The 18924-nt window shown below is 38.3% G+C and overlaps 1 protein-coding gene across 3 annotated transcripts in view; it reads left to right on the top strand.

Annotated features, from left to right (window-relative positions):
- Positions 1-18924, top strand: part of fip1l1a (FIP1 like 1a (S. cerevisiae)) — a 52454-nt gene that overhangs the window by 18657 nt on the left and 14873 nt on the right. For all 3 annotated transcript variants that reach the window (XM_022664404.2, XM_022664402.2, XM_022664401.2), the window contains exons 11-13: positions 7046-7072; positions 7209-7266; positions 17610-17668. In XM_022664404.2, the coding sequence (XP_022520125.2) occupies positions 7046-7072; positions 7209-7266; positions 17610-17668 (144 nt within the window). The remainder of the gene's footprint in view (positions 1-7045; positions 7073-7208; positions 7267-17609; positions 17669-18924) is intronic.

Raw genomic sequence — 18924 nt, 5'->3', positions numbered from 1 at the left:
TGCCGTCACAATACAGATATTTTATCTTTTTAATCTAAAATAACCGAAAACGCTACTCATTTCTGCTGTGTTACTCTGTCTTACCTGGGTTACCGGCGCCTCTCACAGACTAACACGTACATATTTTCTAAACAGTCCAAAGACTGAGCTCGTACCGAGTTCCAGCACTTTCGACACAAACACCCAGTAGGATAAAGAATATATTTAGCTAGAAACAAATTATACCGCTTCTAAAATGTGCAGCATCATTGCTCTTCAGTGAGAATCTGTGATTAATTGTAGAAAACAATAATAATATTTCCTTCAAAGTTTCTTCTGTGACTCGTTTAGGGTGTTATTTCTCAGTTTTCAGTCACAGACTCGCATTCTGAAGTATAAATTCAGTTTCCGTCAGTGTGTGAGTTTCTCCACAGTGTGTGTACAGGAGGTTAGAATGTAATATAAACGCGTGAGCATGAAAACAATATTTAAATCATTGATTCACTCAATGAGTCAACTCAACCCAAAGCGACTAAACACCAAACAGATATACAGTATATATATATATATATATATATATATATATATATATATATATATATATATATATATAAAAACCTAGTTTTTAACCATTTCTTATCTTGTCTGTAGTTTGATTTTTAGTAGGGGGAAAAAAGATTATAATAGAAAATCTGATTTTTTGTGTTTGATACATTTTCAGCTTTGATACATGCTGAAAGTGAGGAACAACACATCTTGGTCATAAAGATAAACATAATCCAGCCTTTAATAGAACTGTTTTTCAATTCACATAATAAAAACAACAGGTTTTGGTGAGTTTTTGTTAATATGTATCTTATAGAAGAGTAATGACGAAGTGGAAGGCTTGCAGTAATGGAGAGAATGTTGTTTGGTGACCGTTTCCTCAGAATCATGGTCTTTTCTGACATACTTGCTTAGTTCCGATAGAGAGAGGAATGTAGTCAAATAGAGAATCTATTAGAGGAATTGTCTTCTCTGAAAGATGAATAAGTGACTAGACAGCATACTAATGGCTGACTGTCTGTCTGTATTTGTACGTTGGGTGACACGTGGACAGGGGCCGTGTGGTTCACTGGAATACATTCCAGACTCCAGTTTTTCAATATTATGTTTTTATATGATCTTCGCATAGAGGATTGAATGATAAATGGCTCATCCTGCCGGTCTCCATCTCCATCCTGCCGGTTTCCAAATGCCTCGTCCTGCCTCGAAGAAAAAAAGCTGACAGAAGCCAGCTGGCCGAAACTCGCCGTTCGTTCCTTTTCGCTGAAAATAAAACTGGAGTAAAGAACTGGAGAAAAGCAGGCTGGAATTAACTGGGATTGTAGTGCAAGAACAAAGCGACATTTGATAGCAGACACATTGTTAACCTTTTTTTTATTTACCCTTAGAGAGCCTTTAGGTCAGCATGATGGTATTATGAGTCCAACCTGTAAATCAAAGCTATGAACATCATACACATGTGGACAAAATTGTTGGTCCTGCACTGTTAATGAAAGAAAAATCCACAATGGTGACAGAAATAACTTGAATGTGATAAAAGTAATAATAAATAAAAATGCTATTTAATCTAGGAAAGAAGATCTAGGAAAAATAGTTAAAAGTATTGTTTCAGCATAAAACTTCTTCTGCTTGCCTTAATTAGTGTAATCAACATATATGAAAATGAATATGAAAAAACTAAACTGCAATGCTATGTTCCAATGTTATGTAGAACTATTTTTTTTTTATATTGTTTTTTTTTTTTAAAGTAACATAGTAGTGAAACATAAAAAAATGAACATGTATTTTTTTTATGAGAAGTTTGTTAATAACCCTAATTGAACCATTACCTGTTAGAGGTAAGGAACATCATTGCACTAAATATTGATAGAATATTTACGATTTGGAGATAGTAATGAAATATTTATAATGCTTGTTAGAATTTTTTTGTTTGTTTTAGACATCTTTTGGATGGTTAAACATGTACCAGTTCAATATGACCCGAAAACAGCATTGCTGTTCCTAAGAAAATGAACATAATAGGAGGGTTAACCTACATTTTAAACAATACACCTAATCTACACCTCCGGCTAAAATTAATCATTTATTTAAAAATGTACACATCAGTCTGCACCTAAACTTAACCTACTTCTCAATCTAAAATTAACCTACACTTTAAATTACCCCCTCTATCGTACATACAAGTATATGGAAGACAGATTAGCCTATGTGTGCTTGGCAAAATAGCATCACCTGTGGACATAAGCTATGAATCAAAAAATGTGTACAAAATGTAGTAATGGAAATGTTTGTCTTGGTTTACACTATTGGTGGTAGATGTATGATTGTATGTAAACTTATTGATGACAGAGTTGTATTTGGAAATGACTGAACTGGCTGGTGAGGGATAAATATTCAGCAGTATATAATCTGCCATAAACTTGCAATGATATAGCTTTCCCACACTTGTGAACACTTTAACAGTCACAGTCCTTTCTAGTTACACAAACTACAATGCTTTCAGGCTTGCTGTGATCACGAAGCCAGATGTTAATACTTTGAGGTCCATACCCTGTTTAATTGGCAAGTGGCCCAGCTCGTGGCCCCAAACACTTTTTGAATGAGCTGTTACAGCAGTGCGCAAGACCTTTTTTTGACCCTCCGCTGCCATTTCTGGATGGTATCATCTATAAGCAATGCATTACCATTAGCTTTCGTATCTCATATAAGATTTCTGATCGCACTTCATATGGCACTCGTTCGTATAGCACTTCATCATTTTAGGCTGTCTGCAAGCACTCAGGCTGTTAAACGGGCCGGCGGCCAGCAGTGCAGTGACAGTAAATGAGGCTGAAGAGAAAAACTAAGGCAGAAAGTAGGAAGAAGAATGAGTGGAGCGAAAAGACAGAAAGACACGCAAGCACGATTATCAACCTCCTCCATTAGCTGCCTCATACGCTGCCAAGCATGGAGCCCCAAAATCTGCCTCACACACCCCTTCTGGTACACACAATTACACACAGACACGCAAACCATATGGCACGCTAACTTTGCACTTGTTTGTGCGCGTGTGTTTGTGGCCAGTAAATGGGCAGTTAACTTATCATACCATCAAGTTCAGCAAGTACACAAAGTGTGTAATTTAGTGCAGGTCTCACACTAAGGTTACATTATCCAGTGCTGGATCATAGGTCACTGTAGGTTTAGCCATAATAGGATCTAGATATTATTATAGTACCATTATTAAAATATTTTAAGATGTAATCTTATTAATGGTCTTACTTACAGTAGCCTGCAAAGACCGCTTCACTGTGAGACTAAATAATTTTATTTAATCAGGATTTAATGAAAATACCTCATCATAAACACACTTTACAAAAAAAATCCACTCGGAAAAAAGTTAAACAGAATGTGAAAATGTAAATATAATACAATATAATCACTGTCATGCTAGAATAGGGGCTGGTGTGCATTATTTAAATCTTACGCAATATTGTCTTCATTTTTAAAACAGTACCATGAATCCTTAGCAGTGTTTTGTTTTGAAAGCAGATGCATTATGATAGTTTTTTTTTGTGCATCACATTATATTTTTGTTACATTTTATGTTTTGTTACATAATAATTATTATTATTTGATTATTATATTTTTTTATTTTATTCAAAGTCGAGGTCTTGGTAAGTTATAAAATAGATATTTACCAATAGTTGTTTTTTTTATTCTATTGAATCTTTGAAACTATATTTTATTACATTTCTACTAAATACTACTATATACAACATGTATTTTATTGCAGTAGTGTATTTGTGAAACTAAAACAATATTTTGGTGTGTTTTGTTTTCCGTATATTTACAGCAGGGGTGTATCACATTGTATCGTGCTTAATAATATCGCCAACATTTTTGAGTTATTGTGAACGATTACACCCTGAAATATGGTGCCACCTCAGCTTCCCATTATTATCACATCAGGGTACTACTTTTTTTTTGCTGTTTTTAGCAAAAGAAAAATTCACACTGTTCACATTTTCTTATTATATATCTACTAGAGACATATTATATCTGTCCAGTATCATTTATTTTACTTTAATCCTGAATATATGGAGATATTTGGAGTGCGTCATTAGTGTTAATAGTATTATGACATTCTGGATCATTGCCTATTTTACAAATCTGATAAAATTCTTGTATTTTTAATTATATCTCTAAATCACATAAAATTTCCATTTTGTTGCAGTAGTTGTATTCTTCATTTTTTACTTTTTTTGTAAGTTTATGGTTGGTTATATTGCCCATAGTATTGTTATGGCATAAATACTATGAAATATATATATATATGTGTGTGTGTGTGAAATATAGATATATGTGACCATATTGCACACCACTAATTGACAGAAATATTAATCTAACACAAAAACCCTAAAATACTGTGAAATTATTTAAAAACCATATCACCCACCCCAAAAAAGTAAAGAATCTACTTTGCTTTAAAATAATTTCAATGTAAAACAAGGGTTTTATTCCAAGCAGATTTTGGAGCAATTTTGAATTATTTCTATTGTTAACATAATGTAAAGAAGAACTGCCAGATTCACAGTATAACAAAATGTGAAATACTACAAAAATAGAGCTTGGCAGCGACAACATGCAGATGTTGCAGGATGTTATAAACATTAGTACAGTTGCACAAATACATATTTATGGGACAGAATGTTTTTCTGAGCTATGGTAGGAGCAGGTTGTGAAGTTTAATTTTAAGGTGCTCAGGTTAATAAGAGCCATAGCTCAAGGGAAAAAGCTGTTATCATGTCTTGTTGTGCTGGCTTTGATAGTCTCTTGTCTCTTACCCATGGGAAGTGGTTGGAAGAGGTGATGTCCACACTTTTTTTTTGTTATTTTTGGAAACCACAGAGTCATAGATGTCATTGTGGAAGTAAGAGTGTACCAGTTGGTTTGTGATGTTTTTCAACTCTTCAATTTTAATGATATTTTACACATTTGATTTTTGTTAATCATCCGCTTCAATATATTTTAATTAATTTTTGATTCTTCAACCTCATAATGACTTCTTGGACTTATTTGGCACAGCTTACGTTGCCCTCTTGTTATACAGGTTCAAATACAGACTCCAAAGGTGTTTGAAAGCTTAGAAGCAAGTCTAGGTATTGTGGTCCTGCACTAATGAAGCACTGAAACACACCTGGGTAATCATGAACACCTGTGAAGCCAGATGTTTCAAACATTATGGTGCCCTGTGAAAAAAATTGTTGTGATTTAAACATGGTGAAACCAAGATGTATAGAAATACACACACAGGTGTTGGACAATGAAACTGAAACAGCTGGTTTTAGACCACAATAATTTATTGTCCTGGCGGACAGTTCTGGTAGAAACAGGAGAGTTGAGGTGCACATTGAATTCTGCTGTGATTTGAGCAGCTGTAGTTTTATGTTTTTTGGATACAATCCGGGTTAGCACCTAAACATCCCTTTCAGACAGCTTCCTCCTGCCTCCACAGTTAATCCTGTTGGATGTGGTTCGTCCTTCTTGGTGGTGTGCTGACATTACCCTGGATACCGTGGCTCTTGATAAATCACCCATGTCACCCATAATGTTGTGTGCATTGCAATATTTTGAGCAAAACTGTGCTCTTACCCTGCTAATTGAACCTTCACACTCGGCTATTACTGCTGCACTGTGCAATTAATGAAGATTGACCACCAGGCTGCTCCAATTCAGCCATGAAACCTCCCACACTAAAATCACAGGTGTTTTAGTTTCATTGTCCAACCCCTGTAGATTAAAGGTTTGTCTGGTTGGTTTTAATTTAACATTTAAAACTGTAGGGAGCACCAAATATATCTTAAAAATACTGTTTGTACAGTCATGGCCGTAGGTGTTGGCACCTCCAAAATTATTGTAATTACACACGTTTTGTTATACACACTTATTTTCTTATTTTTTTATTGTTCACTTATTGAAACAGCATGTAAAAACTGATCTGAAAAACTGAAAAAAAAAAATCTAATTAAACATAAATTCACACAAAACTTAAAAAATGATTAGCACCTATTCAAACACTTTGTTTCAAGCATGTAATGCTCGTTTAAAGTCACCTGTAACAGGTTAAAAAATCCAGTTGAGAGGTGTAAGAAGCTTATTGATGTGCAACCAAGTAGGTTAAGGGTCCCAATAATCTTGTGTGTAAGTATGTAATTTTGGCTTTTTTTTGTGTCGTTCCAATACACACAAAGGAAATAAACATGTATAATTCCAATCATTTTCTGCAAAACATGCTTTATTTTCAATGCAACACTTTTGGCCATGACAGTAGATATATAAGCATACCAAGAGCCTCTTTCTATTCTTGTTAATTGTGTGATATTTCAGAAATATTAAAATAGTTTAATATCTTGAAAAATATGGAGGTTGTCTTTCATGTTTAGTTTTGTGTGTGTGTGAGTGTTTGTGTGAGTGTGAGAGAGAGAGAGAGGGGAAGTCTTTATTTCAGTCTGGCAGCAGAGCAGTGTAATCCTTCTCTTCCCTGACTTGTATTTTTCTTTCAGTCTTTTCCTTTTTTTTTTTAAATGTTTTGTTGTTGAAAACTTTCATTCTGAGGCTGACTCTCGTCAGGGGGCTGTGTGGAAAAACAAAGAGGGATGGCGCCCAGATGTGAGTGCGTGTGTGTGTTTGTGTGTGTATATGTGTGTGTGTGTGATCAAAGTAAAGTGTGTGTGTGTATTGGCAGGGCAGTTGTAGAGTAGTAAGGGCTCATTTAGCGTTTGGGTGCTGTCACTGTTAGCGGGGTCAGGAGGAGTTACAGGCCTGCTGAACACACTGACTGCAAGTTTGATTAAATGCTATAAAGTCCCTCGAGATAACGACTGTTCGGACAAAAGTAAACACACACTGCCTCTCATTAATGCTGCCCTCTCTCTCTCTCCCTCTCTCCGTCTCACTCACACACTGTTTTTAGTTCTGCCCTCTCCTCTCTCTGTTTCTGTTACTTATATGTTCTCTGTCTCTCTGTCTCTACTTACAGGACTGCCCATAAGAGTGCCACCACCTGGTAAGCTCTCTTACATGATTACACTGTAGTCTAACACACACTAGCTACATGACTATATATATATATATATATATATATATATATATATATTTTTTTTTTTTTTTTTTTTTTTTTTTGTGTGTGTTTGTGTGTTTAGGTTTTCCTATTCCTCCTGGGGCACCTTCTCCTCCCTCCGCCATACCGACATTAGACAGGTAAGTGTGTTTGCATTTCAGACGTTGAAATGTGTTTGTTCTGAATTATGTGGTAGAAAATCAGGACACCTCCCACACAGGCCAGAGAGAGATAGAAGAGAAAGAGAGAGAAGACAGAGATAGGTAGAGGCGCGTAAAGATAGAAACAGGGAGAAGAGAGAAGAAAAGAGGGAAAGACAGAAGGCAAAGACAGGTAAAGACAGACAGGGAGAATAGAGAGTAAAAGAGAGAAAACAAAGACAGGGAGATTAGAGAAAGAAGTAGGGGTATAGAGAAGATGGACAGAGAGAAGAGAGAGAAAGAGAATACACAGACAGGAAGAAGAAAAAAAAGAGACGGAAAGAGAGAAGACAGAGACAGGTAGAGACAGACAGGGAGAAGAGAGAGAGAAAGAGAGAAGTCAGACACATGTAGGGACAGACAGGGAGAAGAGAGAAAGAAAGAGAAAACAGAGACAGGGAGAAGAGAGAGTGAGAGAAGACAGAGACAGGTAGAGACAGACAGGGAGAAGAGAGAGAAAGAGAGAAGTCAGACACATGTAGGGACAGACAGGGAGAAGAGAGAAAGAAAGAGAAAACAGAGACAGGGAGAAGAGAGAGTGAGAGAAGACAGAGACAGGTAGAGACAGACAGGGAGAAGAGAGAGAAAGAGAGAAGTCAGACACATGTAGGGACAGACAGGGAGAAGAGAGAAAGAAAGAGAAAACAGAGACAGGGAGAGGCAGACAGTGAGAAAAAAGTGAAAAGACAAACAGAGAAGAGAGGTAAAGAGAAAAGACGGATACAGGGAGAAGAGAGAAAGACAAAGGGCAAGAGAGGAGACGGGTAGAGACAGACAGGGAGAAGAGAGAGAGTGAGAGAAGACAGAGACAGGTAGAGACAGACAGGGAGAAGAGAGAGAGTAAAAGAGAAGACAGACAGGGAGAAGAGAGAAAGAGAGAGGGAAAAGAAAAGGTAAAAACAGGTAGAGACAGACAGACAGAGAGAAGAGGGAGAGTGAGAGAGAAGACAGACAGGGAGAAGAGAGAGAGTAAGAAGACAGAGACAGGTAGAAGAGAGAAAGAGAGAGGGGAAAGAAAAGGTAAAAACAGGTAGAGACAGACAAGGAGAAGAGAGAGAGAAAGAGAAGACAGACAGGGAGAAGAGTGAGTGAAAGTGAGAAAATAGACAGGGAGAAGAGAGAAAGAGGGAGGGGAAGAGAGAAGACAGACAGGGAGAAGAGAGAGAAAGAGAAGACAGAGACAGGTACAGACAGACAGACAGGGAGAAGAGAGAGAAAGAGAAGACAGACAGGTAGAGACAGACAGGGGGAAGAGAGAGAAAAAGAAGACAGAGACAGGTAGAGACAGACATGGAGAAGAGAGAGAGTAAGAGAGAAGACAGACAAGAAGAAGAGAGTAAGAGAAGACAGACAGGGAGAAGAGAGATGGAAAAAGAGAAGACAGAGACAAGTAGAGACTAACAAAGAGATGAGAGAGAGAGAGAGAAAGATGAGACAGAGACAGGAAGAGAGAGACAGGGAGAAAAGAAAGAGAAAGAGAGAAGACAGAAACATATAATGACGGACAGGGAGAATAGAGAGTAAGAGAGACGATAGAAAGGTAGAGACAGACAGGGAGAAGAAAAAGAGACCCTGATATACCTGATCTAAACTGCAGTGTGAAACACAGTATACAGTGTAAGAAACACACAAGCTGTGGTCTGGACTTGCACGTCTGAAAACATGCATAGACAGACAGACAGACAGACAGACTGAGCAGGGTTGAGTTGCTGAGCTAAATTGTTTTGATGTAAACTTTTAGCGCTGAAGAACAAGATCAGAAAAAGGAAGTCTGAATATGTAAGTGTGTGTGTCTGTCTTAGAGAAGAGAGGATAGAGAAAGGTAAGAAAAGAAGAAAGAAGGAAGCAAATTGCAGCAAAGTAACAATGGCAGCTGTATGTAATTCCCCCTGACAGCAGTGATTGATATAAAAGACAGCAGTGATTGACAGTAATCATTGACCTTGTGGGACACTGAAACTAGGCTTTTGCTGCAGGAGCATATCTCACTGTCCCAGTCTTCTACTTTTCTGCTTCTCTCTCTCTCTCTCTCTCTCTCTCTCTCTCTCTCTCGTCTCAATATGTAGGCCAGCTGATGAAAGTTGAAGTCCTCTTTTAGTGAGTGAGGCTTTGAAACAAAGGCTCTAAACTGCTTTCTGCCACTGTTAATCTTCTGTGAAGTTCTTCATATCCATTCACACATACGCGTGAGGACACACACACACACACACACACACACACACTACTCACCTATTCGGTTTGATTCTATTGGAGACTCAGCAAGTATTTTGGTTTGGGCAGCTTGTTCAGTAGTAGTTTCCAAGTGCTTTAGAGAGGCTGAAGCTGTAAATGAACTGTTTTAAAGCTGCATTATATAGCATTTTTACCTTAAAATAACTGTGTTAGATTCGTTGTGAAGCTTCACTGACCTGTGATGGAGACTGTACCATCCCTGCTATCATCCCTTTGGGCTCAGCATGTTGCTAAAGGCACTATGCAACATTTCAGTCTACATGCTTCGTTTACTTTCAGGGACCGTTTTGTATCGATCAGCTTGTCCAGAAATGCATGTGTACTAGGTGTGTAACGTATGTACGTGTATTCCTTATGAAGCATCACAGTGCGGGGGTCACGGTTCAGTATGCGCAAACACATGCAGAATACACGGTACAAAGGCATAGGAGACTTGTGCAACCAATGAACGAAACCTGGAAAGTGTAGCTGTAGCACTGTTGCTATTAGCAACTTCCTCTCTCTCTCTCTCTCGTTTGCTTGCGCCATCTATCTGTCCCTCTTTTTCTCGCTTTCTCTCTTTCGCTCGCACCCAAAACTTATCAAACTGTGTTTTTTTTTTACAGAGGTGTAAAACAAACCGTACATTTTCTGTACCCTTACATCCCTAATGTGTACAGTGTGTCACTTAAAGCCTCAACATTCTTCTGGCAGAGATGATGTTCGTTTGGCTTCGTCAAACAATGTGATGTAATGGCGGAAGGAAAAGAACAACTACAGATGTTGCACAATGCCTGCGATTGGTCGAGAGTGTAGGCAACAAGCAAACAAAGCTGCATAAAGTATGCCAGCTTGAAAAATGAGCGAAGGCATGTTTAGCTTGCTAATACACTTGCTAATACTTCATTACTCTTGAAGGAGCCCAGAAATACAGAATCTCCACAATACTCCTTTAATTGGGTTTTTGGTTTTGACTTGTTACTTGCTACAGCCTTAATCTTTAACGAATGTTTTTCAAGGTGTGTGTTAGTTAAGCAAGCACATGCATGTATGGATTAGCTTATCTTTGCCTGACTAAAACATGGATGCTAATGGCTGTCCCTGACTCTAGTGCCGTGAACTGGCCCAAATATGGTTATGGAAGGACTAGAAGCAGCCAGGGTGGCCATGTTTGTGGCCTCAGCCCCCTGTTTATCAGTTTCCAGAACATCCCTCCAACTTTTCCCTCCTTTTATTCCTCCTCTTGTCGCTGCTTTTCCTAGATCTGTCTTTCGCCCCCACACATACACTCACACACACGCTCACACACACATACATACTGATACTAGATTACCTCCCACAGCTATAGACCTCCTCTTTAGCTGATGATCGTATTTAGACTTGTTTGTGCAGTACAGCAGCTGTCAACATGTCTATGACGTAGTTAAAGATACAGCCACTAGTCTTTGCTTTGTTCATAGTGATATAATGTAAACTTGAGTCAGTTTGGACCAAGATCATTTTTAAAACGATGTTACAGTTAGATTTTCAGAAAAATGCCTGAGATAATATCTACCGGTGTGATTTGAATTAGATGAGGTAACGTAATCATAGCCAGGGTTTAAATTCAGATTTTATTCAATCTGAATGTCATTTTCACTGACTGTTTGCTTCCAGAGCAGAAAAAACTCCAGCGTCTTTTATCTTCTGTAAGATTAGATGTTTTTTTTTTATTATTATTTAACCTGTAAATATCCTATATCATATCAACATATTTTATGGATTTTTTTTTTCTCAAGCAGTGATGTCATGTAATGAAGTACAAATACTCAGCTAACTTACTTAAATAAAAATGTATTCTTTACTGATGTAATACATTTTACTTTTACTCACTTCTACTTTCACACAATTATCTGAACTTTTTACTCCTTACAATTTAAAAAATAGCCTCGTTACTCCTATTTCATTTCAGCTTGTTTTCATTCTGGCTTCTCGTCGTTCAAAAAGAAAAATACCTATCCAGATTAATCTCTCCATCCAGACAGAGTGAATTTGATTGTGGTTGGATGAGAAGTATAAACATATACCATTCCGACACCATATTGGTTTATATGCTGTTTATCCAACACACCTGCACATTTTACGTCACACTCCAGCAAGAACATAGCAGACAGATGAAGATGATCTATATAAGAAACTCTTAGAGCAAGAAAACTTAAGCAATATCCCAAAAAAGCTTATTTAATATATTTACATTGGACTAAAACATGTATATGCCGCTAAAACAGGGAGCTGAAACTAGTGCATCTGGAAATTTTCAACAATAGCAATTTAATATAACATTATAGTCATTATGACTTTTATTGTCTTTTGGAAAAATGTGTTTTGGGGAGGAGAAGGGGGGGCGGAACTATAGGCCCCTGTGGTAAAGCTTAAGCTTTTGGTCTTAATGGCATTTCTAATATATAAATAATTTTATTGTAAAAGTTTCAGAAGTATCAAACAGCTATTTATTCAGGACTCGTTTGCAATATCATACAAGTGAGTACAAAAGTTCATTATGTTTTCCTTTATCACCAATTAAATACATTTTCCTATTGGAGGCACCATTTAGATTCATTTATATTTTTGCACTGTGGCTTATAATATTCTAGTTATGCCACTGTTAACAGTAGAGATTCTATTGATTGTTTTTTTTTTTTTTTGTATATAGTTTTGGGCAAGCAATATATTACTGCTATAATTAAAGTTAAATATTTTCTCTAAAGTTGAACAGCTTCCAAGAGAAAAAAAAAAAAAAAAAAAAAACGGGCTGATTTCTTATGTTTGCGTAAGAATAAACCACATCTGGAACATCTCTTCAGGTTTATCTCCTTTTTGTAAATCTCTGTCTCCTTTCTGCCTCTTTTCTCCGTCTTGTCTCCCCGGTCCCCTCGTTTCTCCATTTCCCGCTCTCTGAATTAACTCACCTCTCTTTTTCTGTTATTTAAAGAATGGTTCTTCTCACGTCTGCTGCACCCTGCCAAGTCCAAACATCCTCTGTGGAGTTTCCGTTAGGCCAAACCCTGCCAACCAGAGACTGTATAATTTATCACTTCCTCTCCCTGCTTGGCTTCAAAAAAAAACTTCTCTTTCTGTTTCTTGATTTTTTTTTAATATTATTCTGTCTTAGATTCACAGAAGCACCCATGCAAACACTCGTAAATGCACAGTGCAAGCTGAGAGTGTTTGTTGTAAATGTGGACGGTCCTAAGAGAGAGCCTTGAAGAACTATTGAAATGGAGGATAAGGGAGTCAGTCAGTGTGTGTGCAGTGCAGAGAGTGTGTGTGTGTGTTTGTGTGTGTGTAGTGTTCCTTCGGGATCCCTGGGTTCTTTTGGAAGGGGGGTGAGAATCTTCTGAACCCCACACATATATCATATATTGTCTATTAGTTTACCTACAACTGTTCAGCTTTTAAAAACACAATATTACCCAAATAAAAAAATATATTCTGGGTATAGAAAGAATGGTAGGCAATGTTGCTTTGTGAATTCAAGCACCCAGAATACAACCCCTGGCAAAAAGTATGGAATCACCAGTCTTGGATGAGCACTCCTTCAGACATTTCATTCTGTAAAACAAACTCTGATCAAAAACATGATACAATAATAAGGTCATTCCAAAGTGCAACTTGTTGGCTTTCAGGAACACTCAAAGAAATGAAGAAAAAACATTGTGGAAGTCAGTGAATGTTACTTTTATTGACCAACCACAGGGAAAAAAATATGGAATCACTCAATTCTGAGGAAAAAAGTATGGAATCACTCAAATTGAAGGTAGAAAATAAGGACACACCCAGTCAATTTCCTTTCCCTAAATGGACACCTGCCTCAGATTAGATCTGCTCGTTAGTCTGCCGTTAAAAACACCTGCAGTCATGACACCTTGGAGGGCTGCTGGACGAATTAGAGTGGCAAGAACCATGGCTCCAACAAGAGAAATGTCTCTTGAAACAAAAGAGAGGATTGTGAAACTTCTTGAAGAAGGTAACTCTTCACGCATGGTTGCTAAAGATGTGGGCCGTTCACAGTCAGCTGTATCCAAGATATGGACCAAATACAAACAGCATGGAATGGTTGTTAAAGCCAAGCGTACTGGTAGACCGAGAAAGACATCAAAGCGTCAAGACAAGCAACTTAAGGCCATTTGTCTTGAAAACCGAAAAAGTACAACTAAACAGATGAAGCATAAATGGGAAGAAGCTGGAGCCAATGTATGTGACCGAACCGTAAGAAATCGCCTAAAGGAAATGGGATTTCAATACAGGAAAGCTAAAAGAAAACCATCATTGACACCTAAACATAAAAGAACAAGACTGCAGTGGGCTAAGGAGAGGCAATCATGGACTGTGGATGACTGGATGAAAGTTATCTTCAGTGATGAGTCAAGAATCTGCATTGGACAAGGTGATGATGCTGGAACTTTTGTTTGGTGCCGTTCCAGTGAGATTTATGAAGAGGCCTGCCTGAAGAAAACAACCAAATTTCCACAGTCCTTGATGATATGGGGCTGCATGTCAGGCAAAGGCACTGGGGAGATGACTGTGGTTAATTCTTCTATCAATGCACAAGTTTACATTGACATTTTGGACAGTTTTCTCATCCCTTCAATTGAACAGATGTTTGGAGATAATTAAATAATTTTCCAAGATGACAATGCATCGTGCCATAGGGCAAAAACAGTGAAGGCATTCCTTGGAGAAAGACACATTCAGTCGATGTCATGGCCTGCAAATAGTCCAGATCTCAACCCAATTGAAAACCTGTGGTGGAAATGGAAAAAAATGGTCCACAAGAAGGCTCCGACCTGCAAAGCTGATCTGGCAACTGCTATCAAAGAGAGTTGGCACCAAATTGATGCAGAATACTGTTTGTCACTCATCAAGTCCATGCCTCAGAGACTGAAAGCCGTTATAAAAGCCAAAGGTGGTGCAACTAAATACTAGTGATGTATTTTGAATCATCTTTTGTTTATCTGTTTTTCATGATTCCATACTTTTTTCCTCAGAATTGAGTGATTCCATATTTTTTTCCCTGTGGTTGGTCAATAAAAGTAACATTCACTGACTTCCACAATGTTTTTTCTTCATTTCTTTGAGTGTTCCTGAAAGCCAACAAGTTGCACTTTGGAATGACCTTATTATTGTATCATGTTTTTGATCAGAGTTTGTTTTACAGAATGAAATGTCTGAAGGAGTGCTCATCCAAGACTGGTGATTCCATACTTTTTGCCAGGGGTTGTACATAAACTTAATCTGCATCAAACAATTGATGCAATTGGCAATTTGTTGGCTTGAGGCATGCCAATCAAAATCCACTACGCTTTCTAAGCCTTAGAGATGATCACGGAAAGATCTAGTGCAGTATCAGTGTCTTTGTTATTGATATGTTTACCTTCAACGGAATTCAATTGATCAGATGCTGCAATAGCTAGAAAGTGCAGAGAGACAGAGCTCTGGGTTACAGAGCACAGAGTCTTTATGGTTTAAGCTGTGTTTGGGCGGTGGTGTGGGAGCTGCACGGTGATTAGCTGCTTTAACGAGGCTAGCGCTAATTAAGCCTAGCCTCAGGGGGTGAAAAAGTCTGCAGCTGCCAACTCCTCTAACATTGATTATCATCAGTGAGGACATCTTACTCCTTTCCTCTCTTTCCTCTCTCCTTCCGCTTCCCCTACGTTTACCACAGGGAGGCTGAGAGCAAGATACACATACACAGACTCAGTATGCAAAATATATCTTGCTGGGAGTGCAGTATGTCAATGCTCAGTTCACTTAATCTGTGCTGAGGACCACCTATCAGGGATGTACTGTTAAAAAATGTTTTGCCTCCAAGTCTTTTTATTTTGCCAAGTTCTGATCCGATACTTTGGCAATGCAGTAAAAAAAAGGAAAAAGCACATTTAAGTTGTCTGTTAAGTATTTTTGTTAAATAATTTTAGTTATTATTAAAACAATATCAAAACATACAATTTTATTCACAAAAATGTAAAAATAGTCTAATATTGTACTAGCATGTGCTTCTTAAAGGATAACAATTGTTTTGAAGTTTTAAAAAAAAGGTATTTTAAATGTATTTAATTTAAATAATTGGTTAGATTGGTAAAATTAAATCATATTCTTGTTAATGTGGTGTATAACAATATCAAAATCATGATTTGTTTCTTTACATGCTGGTATTTCCCTGTATTTCTGGGAGGGGACCACTGTAATTGTCAAGCTCAAACTTGTAATGTAAAGATTGAGCTCTTTAAAGAGCACTTACTCTCCTAACACCCCTAACAAACTTCAAACTACTGCTAACCACATTTCCTTCTTACAAATGAAGAAATCACGCAAACAGTAAACCAAAACTAAAACTAAAACAACAAGAAATATGGAGAACACTTTAGACTGAAAAGACTGAGAAGACTAAGAAAACAGAAAAAACGACTGATGTAAAAACTTTAAGAACCGACAAAGAAAACAGAAAACACAAGGCTATAAATACACACAAAAGGTGGGAAAGGAAACAGGGAACACCGGGGTAAAAGTAACGAGGGGGCGGAGCTACAGATAAAACGCAGGTGAAGGCATTAGACGGGGACAGAGAACACACAGCAGAGCACATGGAGGAGATAAACAAACAGGAGGGCAGTAAAAACACAGAGACAGAACAGGACAGACAAGGAACAGAATGAGAACATGACCGCATGTCTCTGTGTGTTTAAAACGAGCAGGGTGTATGTGCGTTGTGAAGCGTGTGCAGGGTTATAATTAGTCAGTGGCGCACGTGTGTGAGAAATTTACCTGAGCACACCTCACTTCCAGACCACCACACCCATCTGCGTGAATATATTCAGAAGCGTCTTTGCTATTTTAATGGCGCAGGCACAAGGCATGAAAATAGACTGTTGGTGGGGTGTAAGGTAGCCATGAGCATCGCAATGTGCCTTGTGCAGTGTGTAAGATAGAGCCTTTAGCATCGTGGGAATTAAATCTATAGTCACTTAACAACAAGACTAATACCTAGACAGTTGAGTCTTTTGGGAATCTTTTCCATGCTTTGGTTTTAACATACATATATATTTACAGACTTTACGCTTCCTATTTGAGGCTGTAACCTGGTCAGAAAGGCTTAGTACATCTGGCCCTGAGGCTGCAGAGCAGGAAGAAGAGAGAGAGAGAGGGAGGGAGAGATTAGGAAGCTGGCTGACTTTGAAAGAAGGGGGGGAGAGAATGAGGAGATTGGGTTGGAGGGATAGAGGGAAGCAGCACAGCAGCATCCCTTCCAGGCCTATTTATAGAAGCGGTGCATTTGGAGTCTGAACCAACACCTGTCCACAAGGAGTCCTCTTGGACGCTCACATCAGTACACACACACACACACACACACACACACACACACATCCCTTTCACCTTTCACCCCTGGGGGAAGCTTTCAATCGGAAGCAGGGCGGCATGCCAGAGACTGTGGATGAGCAACGCTTTAACTGCCAATATTCGTAATAACTTTATCTCTCTCACACACACACACACACACACACACATACACACATTCACGTAAACCTGCCAGGTTACTGGGCAAGCACTGCACCTTGACAGTGTGCCAGTCACATCAAAAGATGGGGAAACTGAGAGCCAAATCTGAGGCGAAGCTTTTGATCATTGAGAAAACAGCTGAAAAATACAAAAAAAAAAATCTCACCGCTTTATTCTTTTTCCCCTCCCTCGTTCACTTCCTCTGACATTTACTCACTGGCTTTATTCTTTGTTAAATGTAATGGCCTCCGTGTATTACTTGGTTAGATGGAGGCCAAGTCTAAATTATTTTTTTTCCTGTATTCAGCAGTTTTATACCTTTCTCTTGCCCCTCATTAGCTTGGTTTTAATGTGACCCAATAGGTTAAAAGTTTACTTAATTTAGAGACATAATTACAACTTTGTAAGAGTTTTTTGGTTGAAAGATGTTTACACACCTGTGTGTTCATTGGTGACTCACTGCTTTCAGCTAAATAAAAGTGCTGCTGTTATCAATACTGTACACTTACGATGTCTTATATTGTCTCTCACTGCAGCAGCCGTTCAGGGGGGAGTTACGATGGCCGTTCTGCCCACTCATATCCTTTTTCTGCAGGTATGTGACAACACACATCTCCATCATCAGATACTGAATAAATGCGGATAGAAGGTACTGCTAATGCTGCTCCAGCAGTGCTAATCGAGGTTAGGAGCAGGCTACAGGCCAATAATACTCACCTAGTGCAGTTAGCAGCTAATGCTAATACTGTCTCAGGTCCCCTAGAGAACTAAGCTATAGAACTAAACTATAACGCTGTACTTTAGCGGAGTGGCTTTATGTAAAATACACACGATGCACTGATTATAAGGTACACTGACAACATTTGGAAAATTTAAAGGATTTTAAGTGCACCTTATAGTGCGAAAAATACGGTATGTGTGACTAGTGCAAAACTGATGTGTTCACACAGAATTGCCTTTTTTTATTTTTAGACATAATTTGAATCAGGTAGCTGTTATTTATATTACTTAACAATTTCTCATGAATGGACAATCAGTATTTTCAAACATTAATTAAAAAAAAAGATTTAAATAGAATTTCCATCATATTTAAATATTACTGGAAATGTACACTACTGTATGTCAAGTCAGTACACAGTCTTGTTCCTTTTAAGGCCTATTAAGATGTTAAAAGTAGAATTCCTTTGGGAATTAATAAGTGCTGCCGATGGATCTGTTAGAATTTTTATTGGCTGTGTGTGTGTGAGAGAGAGAGAGCAAACGTTAGTGTGTGAGTTCAGCTCTGTGTCTGAGGAATCTTTCCCTACTAAATTTTCCCGTAGTCTAGTGAATGTTGGGAAAATATTTCATTTGGATCGTTTTAATTGGAGCATCACACTTCCTGGACTGCCAGTCAAATGTGTAAAAGCAGCTCAGAAACACAGACATGAACACACACACACACACACACACACAGTAAAGCTAAATAGAGTTGCAGTTCCAGTCACTGAGGGTAGAATTGCACTGTAAGCATTTCCCCAGTACACGTCATTACTGTATGCAGAGGTTAACAAGGACACACACACACACGCACACACACAGACAAATGAAAGTGCCATTCACTGTGCAGTAGCCCCATTAACCTCTGCTTGTAGTGGTGATGGCTAAGCTTATCTGTTCAGTGTGTTTGCTGCAGCAGTTTCAGGACCAGTTCTGATCTTGCGAGTGTGTGCTGCATGCATGTTTGCTCTCGTCTCTCCACCTGTCCTAAATACACTGTTTGAAGTGATTTTCACTCACACAGACTCACAGCTGTGATCCAGAGGCATGCGTTGAGCAGACTGTGTTGATTCTGAAATGTCCTTCTCTCTG

Source organism: Astyanax mexicanus, chromosome 1 (assembly GCF_023375975.1).
Source record: "Astyanax mexicanus isolate ESR-SI-001 chromosome 1, AstMex3_surface, whole genome shotgun sequence".
NCBI lineage: Eukaryota > Metazoa > Chordata > Actinopteri > Characiformes > Acestrorhamphidae > Astyanax > Astyanax mexicanus.
Note: the sequence above shows the minus strand (reverse complement) of the source record. Positions and strands in the feature narration are given on the sequence as shown.